This window comes from Periplaneta americana, chromosome 11, assembly GCF_040183065.1.
Source record: "Periplaneta americana isolate PAMFEO1 chromosome 11, P.americana_PAMFEO1_priV1, whole genome shotgun sequence".
Taxonomy (NCBI): domain Eukaryota; kingdom Metazoa; phylum Arthropoda; class Insecta; order Blattodea; family Blattidae; genus Periplaneta; species Periplaneta americana.
Genome location: NC_091127.1, coordinates 7,413,977 through 7,429,933, shown reverse-complemented (window position 1 = coordinate 7,429,933; position 15,957 = coordinate 7,413,977). Strand labels below are relative to the sequence as shown.

Sequence of the window (15,957 nt, the reverse complement as noted above, 5' to 3'; positions counted from 1 at the left end):
TGCATAAGAACATACAAGAAGAAATAGTGTAAATTGAGCAAAGAAACAGAAGAACTAGTGGGAAAAGAACGAACAGAGGAAGAGTAGAAAAAAACATAAAATTAATTGCTATAAGAGAGAGAGCGAGTAGGAGGGTGAAGTATGAGGTGGAAAGGAGAACAAGACAGCAATTGGGCAAGAAATAAACCGAATAAATAAATGAACCCGATCCCGTTGTTTCACAATCCGACGTGCTGATCACTACTCCACAGTCCACGCGGTGGACAAACTCGTTTCTTATGTACGAGCGAAGCATTGAAACCAAGTTTAACATACATCAGCATTTATATAACTTTTACATATATATGTTTGTGAATAGAAAATTATTAGGAATTATTGCTAGTTATTACATGTAAAGTTATACAAAAAAAAGTACATTGTATAAATTAACTCTAATGTCGTACTTACAAATGGCTTTTAAGGAACCCAGAGGTTCATTGCTGCACTGACATAAGCCCGCCATCGTATCTCACCTCCTTCAAATCCATTTTATTATTATCCTCCCATCTACGTCTCGGTATCCCCAAAGGTATCCCTTCCGGCCTCCCAACCAACACTCTATATGCATTTCTGGATTACTAAATGCCCTGCACATCTCAAACGTCTGGATTTAATGTTTCTAATTATGTCAGGTGAAGAATGCAGTTCTGTGTTGTGTAACTTTCTCCATTCTCCTGTAACTTCATCCCTCTTAGCCCCAAATATTTTCCTAAGCACCTTAATTTTCAAACACATTTAACCTCTGCTCCTCTCTCAAAGTGAGAGTCCAAGTTTCACAACCATACAGAACCGGTAAAATAACTGTTTTATAAATTCTAACTTTCAGATTTTTCGAAAGCAGACTGGATGACAAAAGTTTCTCAACCGAATAATAACAGGCATTTCCCATATTTATTCTGTGTTTAATTTCCTCCCGAGTGTCATTTATATTTGTTACTGTTGCTCGCAGATATTTGAACTTCTCCACCTCTTCAAAAGATAAATTTCCAATTTGTATATTTCCATTTCATACAATATTCTCGTCACGACACATAATCATATACTTTGTCTTTTCGGGATTTACTTCCAAACCTATCTCTTTACTTGCTTCAAGTAAAATTTCCATGTTTTCCCTAATAGTTTGTGGATTTTCTCCTAACATATTCACGTCATCCGCATAGACAAGCAGCTGATGTAACCCGTTCAATTTCAAACCCTCTCTGTTATCCTGGACTTTCCTAATGGCATATTCTAGAGCAAATTAAAAAAGTAAAGGTGATAGTGCATCTCTTTGCTTTAGCCCACAGTGAATTGGAAAAGCATCTGACAGAAACTGACCTATACGGACTCTGCTGTATGTTTCACAGAGACACATTTTAATTAATTGAACTAGTTTGTTGGGAATACCAAATTCAATAAAAATATTATACACAATTTCTCTCTTAACCGAGTCGTATGCCTTGTTGGAATCTATGAATAACTGATGAATGAAATTCCTTACATTTGAAATTACAAAGAATGCTTTTTGTGCAGTCCAGAAAATGAATGATTTATCTTAGCCCATTTGGTTGCATCGTAACTAACATATTTTTTAATAATAGTTAAAGGAAATAAACTGTAACCAGTAAGTCTATCTGCGCGGTGAAAAGGGCATAAGAGGACCATTATCGTTATCATGGGCTGGAACTCTAAAGTTCTGCAGTGCAAATGTAGTATATTTAGTACTTGTAGAACGCGACTTTTGAACCCTCACCCTCTAGTTTACATGGTGATCATAACTCAAAAGCACAAATTTCTAGCTTACGTCTTTTTTACTGCGCACCATAGAATTTAATGCACAAGATGTCAAATGACTGAATTGTTACGAAACACGTAAATCGTATACAATGAAAAAGTATACTTTATCATCTTCGTGACATTAATATTGATGTAATATATAAGTAAACGAATGCGTTAGCACTTCGGTCTGGAAGCAAATGGCAAAATGAGGAAGCATTTAACTGATGTCAGTACACTTACCGAAGATAGTGAGGTATTGTCCTTCGGTGTACCGGTCATGAAAGCCGATGAAGGCCCAAACAGTTTTCAGCTTTTCGGCCACAGGCGCGAACATGGACTGCAGAACTTTGTCCTCTTCTTCAGAGTTGATGATAACGAGATGCCCGCCTTCCTGCTGGCAAATCTGACGAGCCTCAGTCCACTTCTTGGGTTCTTTGTGCAGCTTGTAGTACCCGATACCTTTGTGCAGTTCATAGCCGGGCCCTGCCTTTGGCGGAGGTGCTGAAATGTAAAATATGGCCATAAAGTTTATATCTTTCTAACGAGTTATATAACAACGCTGTATTAACTGCGAGTTAACTAATGACGATGAAATTCATGATAGCGATATGGAATTTGTCGAGATGAGTCCAAGGATTCACCATGATATTCTGATATTCGGCTTACAGTTCGAGAAAACTCAGAAAAACTCAGATGGGATTCAAACCACGCCCGAACACAGCCTTAGATCAGTAGGCAAACCCTCTACTGCCTGAGCTAATAGCTGGTTGCTGTGGTTGAACTTCAAAATAATTTTATATAGGCCTATTACGGTCTTACTAATAAACCGTGTATAATTTTTATACCAGACTTATGCAGAGTTGAGACAGAAAACGTTACTAATAAACCGTGAATAAGCGATGGATGTATAAACAGCATGTAACTATACATGGGAATTGCTTTGCAGTAGTTATACACACGAAACCCTCTGTTTAAATGATGAATATAGAGAAAAAAATGGTCGCCTTTTAACAGCTGTTCGTATCGATTGTCATTTTTTGATGATGGTTTCCTTGTGACGACAGAAAAACAAAACAAAGACCACAGAATAATTCGAATAATATTGCTGTAGATTGATAAAAAATATCAACTAACACTCTATATGCATTTCTGAATTGCTCATACATGCTACATGCCCTGCCCATCTCAAATGTCTGGATTTAATGTCCCTAATTATGTCAGGTGAAGAATACAATGCATGCAGTTCTGTGTTGTGTAACTTTCTCCATTCTCCTGTAACTTCATCCCTCTTAGCCCCAAATATTTTCCTAAGCATCTTATTCTCAAACACCCTTAACCTAGCTATGTTCCTCTCTCAAAGTGAGAGTCCAAGTTTCACAACCATACAGAACAACCGGTAATATAACTGTTTTATAAATTCTAACTTTCAGATTTTTTGACAACAGACTGGATGATAAAAGCTTCTCAACCGAATAATAACAGGCATTTCCCATATTTATTCTGTGTTTAATTTCCTCCCGAGTATCATTTATATTTGTTACTGTTGCTCCCAGGTATTTGAATTTTTCCACCTCTTCAAAGGATAAATTTCCAATTTTTATATTTAAATTTCGTACAATATTCTCGTCACAAGACATAATCATATACTTCGTCTCTTCGGGATTTACTTTCAAACCTATTTCTTCACTTGGTTCAAGTAAAATTCCCATATTTTCCCTAATCGTTTGTTGATTTTCTCCTAACATATTCACGTCATCCGCATAGACAAGCAGCTGATGTAACCCGTTCAAATCCAAACCCTCTCTGTTATCGTGGACTTTCCTAACGGCATACTCTAGAGCAAAGTTATAAAGTAAAGGTAATAGTGCATCTCCTTGCTTTAGCCCGCAGTGAATTGGAAACGCATCTGACAGAAACTGACCGATACGGACTCTGCTGTACGTTTCACTGAGACGCATTTTAATTAATCGAATTAGTTTCTTGGGAATACCAAATTCAATAAGAATATCATATAAAACTTATGTCTTAACCGAGTCATATGCCTTTTTGAAATCTATGAATAACTGATGCACTGTACCCTTATGCTCTCATTTTTTGTCCATTAGCTGTCGAATAAAAAATATCTTATAAATAGTTGATCTATTACGCCTAAAACCACACGTATGCAGTGATTATTAGTCAGGAATTTACAAACGAACTATTCACTGTGTAATTATAAGATAGTTAAACGTCTGTATAAGAGTTTTACGAGTATTAGTAAGTCCGTTAATATTTTTGTAAAGATCTACCGTCAAACGAACGGCAAGAACTCGATTTTGACGCCGAAAAATAGGGTTCAAATCTCGACAATTCCAAGTACAGTAGTAGGCCTGTTTGTTGCATTACTCACATATTAGAGTGGCCTCCAACTGCACCGTGTCTTGGCCTTCGCAGCTCTTCGTGCTCTGCTCCACTTGGACAGTCCACGGACTTGCTGAATTTTGGTCATTTGATCCGTGTTCTAACTTGACCTGTGGAAAGTAGTACCTCATTTAACACCATTATGACTTGTATACCCTTAGTAAAAAACTAGTTGCGACATTGGGAATGTCGATTTCAAAAGTTGAGAGAAACTGCACATTTATAACATGAGACAACCCCAGAGTTTGATAACTGATGTTTGCTGAGCATTTGTCTGTAGAACATGTGCAAGTAATATGTACTCAGTTTTCACTTCTGCCTTTAATATGAGCATATGGCTATTGTGTATTTGTGAAGACATTTTGCTATAGCTCTTCAACTTATGAAACTATCAATTTATAAATGTTTACCGCAGACACACAATATTTGCAGGTATATTTTGGTTTTTAGGTTATCTTTCTACTTCATACACTTGATGTTATAAAAATTTTTAAACCTGAAAAATATTAATTAAATTTAAGTTAAAAACATAGGTATTTGGGAACATTTTTCCCAGAAATCTTTTGTACTATAGGTTCCTAAAAATTCAAGCATATTTCAAATTCAGTTGAATATATTTGGCGCCATTTTCATCACATGAACATTCGTTGAGTATGAGAAAATTATTTTCCAGCCTGTTACAATTCTTTGATGGGCGATCATAAGAGTAACTTACAAGTCAAAAAACCTTATTTTACAGGAGAGCAAAAAAACTGTTTAACATCGTACATGATTTTGAAGATACTTTTATGTGCATCAGAGAATGCGGCGTTCTACAGCAGGTTTTGACTTGTACTCTTTTTTACCAGACATAGATATCGAGCTGATGATGAACAAAACTGTACATATCTTAATTTCGCCAAAAATTGACTTGTACTCTTATGATCGCCCATCAAAGAATTATTTTAACATATTCATATTTTTTCATACTTTTCTGGCTGTAAAATCCATAATAGTTTTGATAACTATGTGGCCGTGCGTCTTCACTACCATATGAAATAGGAGTATGAAAAATTTCAGCCTCCTAACCTCGTAATTGCTGAGAAAAATGTCCTTAAATTACTCATGTTTAAGTTAGATTTAATTAATATTTTTCAGGTTTAAATATTTTTTTATAAAATCAAGTATATGAAGTAGAAAGATAATGTAAAATCCAAAATATACCTGAAAATATTATCTGTATGCTGTAAGAATTGTAAATTGATAGATTCAAAAGTTGGAGAATAATAACAAGATTTCTTAACTTGTTTCACTTATACACAACAGCCATACGATCAGACTACCCATTCCCTTAACTTTTCTCTGTTGCAAAATGAAATCCCTGGGTCTTTTTTTCAATTATAATGAATGTTTACTTTTCTGCCCTCTATTTTGTTTCTCGAAAAGACGATATCACACGAGGTAATCATTTATTGAACACTTCGTACCATTGTAGGCTGTCTACAAAGACGAAATATAAAATAATTTCATATAACTGCAACAATACACCCTCATGGACTTGGTCTAAGAACCACGGGATGAGAAAGAAGGAAATGTAATTTCATGTACAAGGGGTAATAATAAGTTTCTGGACTTGCCTGAATGTAAGTAACGCATAGGTCAGAGCTGGGGTGCGCTCACAGAGAAACCAGCTGCGGACAGGTGGATAGGAACGCAGAGGTTCAGTGACGTCCCATTCAGAATGAGTGCAAGACGTGCTTCGCCTATATACAAGGTGACTCAGAAGGGAAGGTACATTGTTTGAGGGGTGATAATATTGGTGATTCTGAAGAAAAAACTTTATATGAACATGTCCTGTTCTTAACGGTTTCCAAGGAAACTAATCGAAACAATGAGGAAGGGAAAAGTGCAGGTTATAGTAAATTAATAGTACGTTATGCAACGAGGCTATAATGGTAGTAACTAAGACGCGAGTACGTTTATGAAACGAGCGCAAGCGAGTTTCATAATTTTTATACGAGCGTCTTAATTACCATTATAGGCAAGTTTCATACGACTTTTTATGCTCGACCATATTTCTAACTTGAAATTATTCGTAAGTATTCATGTTATTGTTATCTAAGTGAGGAGCGGAACTGACCTTGTGCAATAGCCTACCTCGTAAATTGTGAGATGTGCGCAGACGCGAAAGTATTGATTTTTTCCGAGAAACAGATATCGACGTCCTTGATATAATCTAGAGAGTAAAAGCAACATTAGTCTTGATATAACCTTGAATTTGAATTATACATTGAAAAACGAGATGACAAATTGAATTTATTAGAATATTATTTACAATTAACGCTAATTATTATAGTAACAGAACTGACTTTATTTCAAATGTAGGTTATTTATTGTGCAATTGGTGAAATCGATACTTGCGCTTTCATATGGTGCTTTCTGATTGTCGGAACACCTGAACTTTAATGAATAGGTGTACTTTAATGAGATCCATCAAAGGGCTGCTACCAGGTGTATAATTACTACATTTCGGCATGGTCGAGCATAAAACATGTTACCTTATGTTATGTTTAATTGTGTACTTTTCTTTACAGAACATTTAAAAAAATCCACCGTCAACTTCGATGTACTTTGCAGCTCTTTTAGACAGTTGTTGTGTTGCTCACCCGAGTTGATTCGGACATTCCTTTACTAGAGCACAAGCATGTGAAATGCGAGCGAGAAGTTCCTCCCTTGTTTCCACTTCGCGCTTGTAGACTTCGCTCTTAAGCCAACCCAACATACACAGTAATCTATTGGAGTAAGTTCGGGTGACCTCGGTGGCCAAGAAATGACTTCTCCGCGACCGATCCAACGCCCATTGCGCATTGAGAGGCAAATAAAGAGAATACTACAACATAATGTCGTTTTGGTAGCGTCCGCATGTGAGTTCTGATGAAAGACATGAGACTGTCGCCCGTGATGTTCAAACAGCTGTATGTCAGATACTGTCAATAACAAGGCATATGTTCATATAAACGGTTTTGTTCAGAATCACCCATATAATAACCCGCACTCTATGTACCTTTCCTTATGATCCACCCTGTATGTATTACATAAATACATTTAATTTTCTGTTTAATATATATATATATAGCTTACACATTGTACGCCACTGATCGATTCTTATGTCCATGATGAACACAACTGCGGGAATAGAAGGAGTCCGCTACCTGAAGATCGTTCATGCTAACTTACAAATCCAGCAGGACATAGAAAAAAAAAAAAAAAAAAAAAAAAAAAAAAAAAACAGAGAAACGCCTGGAATCTATACTAAATGCATAACGAGCAAGGCAGAGAAGAAGACTAGCATTAAGGCGTATAATTATGGAAAAATGCTAGGAAAATCGTAATAGGTCATTGACTTGTTTGCACAAGATCATGTGTACAAGCTCAGTTCTTAAAAACAACCAGTCACTGTTTGATAGACTGATTCAACAAGCTTAATAGTAATGATCTTCAGAGACACGTGCATGTATGTTTTTTTACTTGGTTATTTAACGACACTGTATGTATCAACTGCTGGATTATTAACGTCGATGGAATTGATAACAGCGAGATGAGGTCGAGGATTCGCCATAGATCACCTGACATTTGCCTTATGACTGGGGAAAATCTCGGAAAAAAAACTCAACCAGGTAATCAGCCCAAGCGGGAATCGATCCCACGCACGACCGCAACTCCGGATAGACAGGCAAACGCGCTACCACCTGAGCTACGCCGGTGACGCATGTATTTATTTTATTGGGTTATTTTACGATGCTGTATCAACATCTAGGTTATTTAGCGTCTGAATGATATGAAGGTGATAATGCCGGTGAAATGAGTCCGGGGTCCAGCACCGAAAGTTACCCAGCATTTGCTCGTATTGGGTTGAGGGAAAACCCCGGAAAAAACCTCAATCAGGTAACTTGCTCCGACCGGGATTCGAACCCGGGCCACCTGGTTTCGCAGACAGACGCGCTGACCGTTACTCCACAGGTGTGGACTGACGCATATATGTTTAACGGTACAATAGAGACACGTTCAGTTCGAAAATATATTGATTGCACCTTGTACAGGTATTTTGACAAATTTGATAAAAATGAACAGTAATACTAGAAATCAATTTTTCTTTAAAATTTTAAACAAAGAATTACAAATAAACTACCTCAAATATTCGCGTTTGAAAAAAAGTACTTGGAACAACAGTAAAAACAAAGGAATTTTAAATATTATTATAATGATTGTTATAAATTGTGAGCGTCCCCTTTGTATCCTGATATATTTTGTTTCATAACTTGCCTGTGATATCCAAAGTCCTGTATGACGATTATCGCGTAGAGTCATTTCTCACCTGTGATATCCAATGCCCGGTCTGATTTCTGCGGCTGTTTATTGTGAACTTGAGGGATGACTGTTTCTGTGCAGGACAAGACTGGCTGTAGACAAAAGAAGTACTACATGCGCAGAGGAGAATCACTTCCAACACAACCCGTTTGAAGTTCTGCATACCGATCTGAAAATGTAACACATCAATGAAATATCGTAGGTCTAATAAGTTACGTATTTCCAAACGACTGAGCTTATTGCCAGTGGCGGCTCGTGATAAAATATTACGCGTGTTCACAATTTTGTGTTCCAAAACCGAAGACAATTTAAAATCATACGTTTAATATGAAATGTCATGATTCAATTTTTTCACTATCGAAATAATCATCTATAAGTTCAAAATATATAATAATAATAATAATAATAATGGAACCCAATCTTTTTATTTCCAGTTTTTCCTAGTAAGTCAGTTCACCCAGTTCTTTATGTTCAAAATTGCTTGAACAGGTTTATTGTTTATGTTTGTTAAAAACTAATACATAGTCTTCCACAATACCGTTATTTAAAAAAGCGTGTGTTGTGTAGTATATTTTGTGCGAGATCGTGCGTATTTGCTTGGTTTCCGCACAAAACCAATCCGCGGAAAGTCTAAAATTCCACATTCAGTATTCCCAACCTAACACACATAACAATTTCCCTCTTCTTACCGCTTAAGTGACATATTGATTTTACTGCTTTAGGCTTTTAACATATTATTTTTAGAGACGTTCAATATAGTAATAATTATAAATTGGAAACTTACCACTGCAATTTCACCTAAATTGCACTGTTAATTATTGTTTTTAAATATTTGCAAAAATTAAGTAAACTCTACAACTCCACTAAAGTTACTGCATTCTTGATGCAAGTAACATTAAGGAAGCCGTGAAAAAATCAACAAGATTCCTGACTCATCATAGACTGGGGGAAAGAAAGACAGACGTATATCACGGCCTGCTGGAGTATAGTAAACACAGAAAACATTTTAAAGCAACAATGTTGAAGATAGATATTTTTGTTTTGCAAATTTGCCGTCATTAACAGAAACCAAGATGGAGATTTCATTGTAACTAATTAGAAATTCCTCTTTCAGGTATTTAATAAACGATCTTCGCACAAAATAATGTACGATACACGAGCGGTATGTTTTCTTTCAATTCTCGGAAATTAAAAAAGCTCAACTACGTTTCGCTTTTTCAAACTTTTCCTCGAACATAAAAAGTTCAACATACCGCTCTCGTAACGCATATTACTATTGGTTCACAACACACTGATACAATATAGCCTATACCACTACTGTAATCCCATTCCCATAGATTAATTGCTTTAAATATATGCCAGTAAATATTATTCTTAAATATTATACACCACCATACAGATACTTAAATTCATACCACTATTACAGTCAGGCAGCACGTGTTTGAAAGCTACACTATGCTGTTATACTAACATTAAACTATAGTAATTCACGAACTAAACTCTCGTAGCAGCACTATACACACATCCACACAAAGTAAACAGTGAGAAATGCTGAAACCTACAGGCTAAAATACAGACTATTAAATTCCTTGCCTCGAAATATAGCAAGTGAAAGACAGGCATCGCTGCACCTGACATCTGTAGGGTAGATTCAATGTTCACTTAACGCTTTGTGCTCTTGACGAGTCGTAAGCAGCCAGCTAAAAACAATTTTGTCCCGCGCATGCGTGAAATTCCTGTAACCTCCTTGCAAAGAGCACGACTTAAAGGTGAACGCACGTTGGCAAGTTTACATAAGTTCATGCAGGATGCGGGAAGTTTAAAATGCTCGATTCTGATATTATACATCCCCCCTACGTCAATACGGTATTAAATAATAAAACTAGTCGTGCTTCAATGGAAACAAGGTGTTCACGTGCTCTTGTGCTCTTATTGACGCACCGCCACTGCCTATTGCTGATTCTTATGCCTTACACACTTGTCTGTGCTATCCAGTGTACCGCGTGTCTTGCCAGATCCTCTTTGCTATCCTATGTATCATTGATTGTAACTTGCCTTACGAACTTACGAATAATTTTTTCCGTTTCATATCCGCCTTTACCTACTTTTCGCCCTCTGACGAAAATTAGTAATTAATCGAATTCCTGCATTAATAACACAGCTAGACCTCAAGTGTAATTTCTTCATCTTTGCATCAATCTTATCCTGAACGGTGAAACCTAAAGCTGGATCTTGAAAATTGAATTCAAAGAATTTAAAAATCTGATGTAACAGATCGGTAGGCTAGACTTGAGAAGTCCCTCATTTCTGGTAAACTCTGTATCTCACAAATCTGACACAAGCAAACAAATATTTCTTCAAGCTGAGAAAAATCAGAGAACGTGATGAAGTTAAATTTAATTGAAATGCTATTTGAGAAATATATCTTGTTCCTGCGGACTCCTTTCGAATTACGCAGGAGTCCACACTTGTGGAGTAACGGTTAGCGTGTCTGGCCGCGAAACCAGGTGGCCCGGGTTCGATTCCCGGTAGGGACAAGTTACTTGGTTGAGGTTTTTCCGGGGTTTTCCCTCAACCCAACATGAGCAAATGCCGGGTAACTTTCGGTGCTGGACCCTGGACTCATTTCACCGGCATTATCACCTTCATTTCATTCAGACGCTAAATAACCTAAGATGTTGATGAAGCGTCGTAAAATAACCTACTAAAAATTACCCAGGGTCCGCGGACCACAGGTTGGGAACCACTGTGTTACAGTATACTTTCTCCTCGTAGCAATCATGTAATGAGGAAAGTTTCTAATGAAATTGTATGTATTGTAGAAAGTAAGATTAATTATTCCTTCTTCTTATACTGTGGTCTGCCCATCCGTCTTTTCGTTTTCGATGGTTTTAATATGTTTTGAGGTTAGCTCCGTTCATGACGAAATTTTCTTGTCGTAATAATATAGCAAAATAGATTACTGCTTAGATACATTAACAAGGCGCATGGCCTTCGGAATTACGATTTTACTATGATTCTGAAGGCCATGATGACTTAATTGGGAATTAAATTAATTGACTTTATTTTGAATGCGCATTAGGTTGGTGAAATGCAAACGAATTAAATACGATTTAACTTCCGTATTTAAGTTAAGTTACAATTAGTTAATTGTGGATTAGTAACATGTTGGTGAAATCGGCCCTCAGGCAAGGCGGTGGGTATGCTAATCACGACTTGCCTTAGGTTTACTAGGTAGGAGTGTCACTGCTGTGGTTTGCGAATATTGAATAGTAATAATTATATATATATTTATTTGTTTATTTTTTGTTTATATTGGCAGAGTTAAGACCATTGAGCCTTCTCTTACACTGTACCATGTCACAAAGTACACAAGCAGTGAAATTTAACAAAAAGTGAAAGAACAGAATACTAACATATTACAGAGAATAATAACATAACAAGAGTTGACACTGTACACTTAGGCCATTTTGTCAATTTTAGATCATGTCATCAACTTGTAAATTAATCAGTGACTGTGATAGTGAACACAATTTATTGACGCGCGTTCTGTGATCCGTAACTATCATTATTTAATTATCTCGGGCTTACTTCATCTCGCCAAAAACTTGTAAAAAAATTGTAAAAACTATAATTGTAATCTTGTAAAATTTTGACTTGTTCCACATGTTATAGCTTCACTTCTAATATAAGATCTGTGAAATAAAATAAATGAAATGAAACAGATTTCATTTCTTCTAACGAAATATTTTCTAGGATTTCTTTATGAAACACTGTTTTTTAATAAGTTTATTCTCCTTATGGCCAGTTTGTCCAAGTAATGTTTAATTTTGCTTAACGAATATTAAATTAACAGTCTGTTTATTTTTAACGCTTTGTTAATGTATTTTCCATTTGTTCAATTTTGTTTAAGATAAGCAACACTTAATTATAACGTCTGTTAGCACTATTTTAACTACTCAACAGCAGTTGGTAATGATTCTACACATGTAAGACAAATTTTGATTGGCTAAAATTAATCTATAAATTCTATATTATAGAGTGAGTCATGAAACTTGCATAAAATGACAACCTGTTATAGTAGGCCACGCACCATAAGCAATTAGTTGACAAATGAAAGTTGTAGATGACTTACTGAATAATAATTACAAAGTAAGGTTATATTTCCTCATTGCTATTATGGATATGAAATATACGTAAGTAATAAAATATCACAGATGTATTTAAACAGTCCAAAGTATTTTTTAATGTTATATTACCAGTCATATGCTAAACATTCCCTGCAGAGAGACACAAAATATTAATTTCGAAACTTCTGTTCGAACAGCTGTGGAGACATCGGCCATATTTAACTAACGTGTTAACTGCCCGAAATCCTACATTTAAAATTAACAAACTGTTAACAATCTGTTAAACCAAACTGGTGTTGAAAACATACAATTTTATTAATTAACGAACTGTTTAGAGTTTAACAGTCGTTAAATTTTCTAACAATACGTGGAAAAACCGGCCATTCGTGTGTCAAATAAGTCTAAATAAATGCTCTCTTACAATTCATGACATCTAGCTTGTCGTGTACACTTATCGAGTTCCATTATTATTTTATGTAACTACATACAGTTGGTCCCGTGGCGTAGGTGTGTGGTCTTGATGCCTTGGATCAGCGTTTAGGAATGAACGCCGGTTCGAATCTTCATGGGGAAAGAAATTATCCCATGAAATTTCGGCCAGTGTATAGGACCGGTGCCCAGCCAGCATCGTGATTGATAAATTTGGGAAACTAAACTGCGTAGCGAAATCCGGTTCCGTTTGCCAGCTATAACGATTCCCACAGGTTCACTTGTGGGATGATCGTTCACCTCTGCTAAGACATGTGGACGTGAGATGACCAATCGGCTGCTAGACCCTCGCCCTCTATGGCCTGTCGCGCGTAGGATTATTATTATTATTATTATTATTATTATTATTATTATTATTATTATTATTATTATTATTATTATTATTATATAAATAGTTGTATGTCTTGATGTCTGATTTTTAATATATACGAAAACAAAATAGTCGCCACAATAGGAACGAACTAAGATTGCATGTATCGCCAAGACAAGCACTCTATACTCACATTCTGCTAGAGGATGTTGACTCTAGGACCCTGACTGTGAACTCTGGAAGCTGTGGCGTCAGGTTCCAGTTTTTATACCTCGCCAATGTCTGGTCTGTCACTTCAAGGAAACACAGCTATAATGGTCGGTGAATCCCGCAATTAATATGCGAACGGCTGGCCATAGAAGGCATGCTGAACTTGCAAGCCTGCTATTGCTTTTTGTCAAGTTTCCTTGAAGAGCCAAACTCACAGTGCATATTGTTCAGACATTACATCTCACTGGTGCGTGCGTGGTTTAGGGGTAGGGAGCGGAACTCGTGCTCCAAAGATGGTTCGGACGTGGGTTTGAATCCCGCTTGGGCTCTGATTATATAATTTTTTTTTCAAGGTGTTTTCCAATATCAGTAATCCAATGGAAAATCCTTTGCCTCATCTCACTATCACCAATTCCATCACGCTAATTAACCGCACAGTTGATACAGCGGCTTATAACAGAGCAGATTGCTGCTCAACTTCGCTTGTACCCAAGACGATCTTACAAATCGGCGAATAAATTGAAACGATGAGATCAAAAATTCTCCCAAAGTCCAGAAAAGTAAAATTTTCAGGAGATGAAAAAAAAACTGTATAAATCTGTATCTTTAAAACAAATTTAATTTTCCAAGTATCATATTCTAGAATGATATATCAATTGCTCAATAAGTTTTTGTATCAGTTTGTGCATTAAGACTTTATTAAACGACATTTGAAGGTTGTAAACTTGGGATTAATTTGAAATCACTCACTTTTTTTTTTATAAAGGAAACGCATTGAACCGAGGTTAATTACTGTATTAAAGGTAGAAAATTACACAGCCTTAAACTGGCCTATTCATGGCCATCATCTCCATCCTCACTAACATTATCACTAGTTACCAACAAGTGACCATCATTATATAAGAATTTCATCAAAGATTTCATATCATTCAATTTCTTTTCATTTAGAGGAATCTGACTTTTGTAAGCTTTCTTTGAAGGAATTACTACCACTCATTGTGGTATCAACACAAACTTCATCAACATGGTCCCTACTGAACCAGAATCGCCTGTATTTTGTTGCACTAAACTTTTCCTTGTTTTTGGTGACACTGCCCTTAAAATATTTTAAATTCATTCTGAAAATCAATTATTTCATTACCATTTACAGTATAAATTTCTTTTCGACTAACTGAATCTGTCTTTGATACATTTCCTTGGGCTGAACATTTCTTTTCATTTTTTCAATGACCGCAAAATGCTGGTCACAAGGTGGGAAAGAATGTCCCCGAACTGGGAACATTTGTTCCAATTTCTTGTACCTACCAAGTCCTGGACTTTGGATGATAATGAAATCACTGAATATTTCAAGGCTGTCGAAATATCTGTTAGGAGCGTGGACTTTGACATTTCTTACCATAACTGGTTGAAATGTCTGAACCAATACATTTAGGTCTAAATAAAAAAAAGAACACATTTCGAAAAAAAAGGGTGACTTGGGGAGTATTTTAACTTATCGTTTCAATTAGCGTCGCGGATCATTTTCTCTTTAATTATGATGATGATGATGATGATGATGATGATGATGATGGTGATGATGATGATGATGATGTGTGTGTGCAACCTTGTAGTGACTATAGTTACCGTGTCTGTGATTCTAGTGCTAGCTCGCTGGTCTCGCTTCCAGGCAGCCCGGGTTCGATCCCCGGCCAGGTCATGATGGAATTTGTGGTGGACAAAGCAGACGTTGCAGAGATTTTTCTCGGGATACTCCCGTTTCCCTCTACCATTCCACCAATACACACTTTCCACTTCCCCCCTAATTTTATCTACCATCTGCAATAGTAAAAATAGGCTGGAGTGTAGTTCGGGTTTCCGATGCTGATACAGGCAGGGCTTGGGGCTCCGGACCCTGGGACTTATCAGGGTACTCGTATGCGGACTGAGGCAGAATGACCCATTTGTCAGAGTCGGATTCATGAATGCCTCCCAGGACACTTGTCGGAATCGGACTATCATCGCACATATAGAATGTATAGTGAGAATCACGTAAGAGCAGCCCTAAAAGGCTAGTTTGACCGTCTCTTCAGCGTTGCCAACTAATAGCAGATATCACCAAAGAGGGTAAAGTCACAATATCATGTACTGTAGTAGCAGTAGCAGTAACAGTATTAGCAGTAGCAGTAGTAGCAGTAGTAGTAGTAGCAGTAGTAGTAGCAGCAGTAGTAGTAGCAGCAGTAGTGGCGGTGGCGGTGGCGGTGACGGTGGTGGTGGTGGTGGTGGTAGTGGTGGTAG

General features: G+C 36.7%; 1 protein-coding gene across 1 annotated transcript in view; it reads right to left on the bottom strand.

Moving 5' to 3' along the window:
* The window catches only part of LOC138708675 (uncharacterized), a 43,170-nt gene extending 29,346 nt beyond the window's left edge, over nucleotides 1-13,824 (bottom strand). The window contains exons 1-4 of the mRNA XM_069838762.1: nucleotides 13,667-13,824; nucleotides 8,552-8,713; nucleotides 4,187-4,307; nucleotides 2,038-2,298 (exon numbers count right to left, since the gene is read on the bottom strand). Of these exons, the coding sequence (XP_069694863.1) occupies nucleotides 2,038-2,298; nucleotides 4,187-4,307; nucleotides 8,552-8,707 (538 nt within the window). The 5' untranslated portion in view covers nucleotides 8,708-8,713; nucleotides 13,667-13,824. The remainder of the gene's footprint in view (nucleotides 1-2,037; nucleotides 2,299-4,186; nucleotides 4,308-8,551; nucleotides 8,714-13,666) is intronic.
* Nucleotides 13,825-15,957: the final 2,133 nt, after the last annotated feature.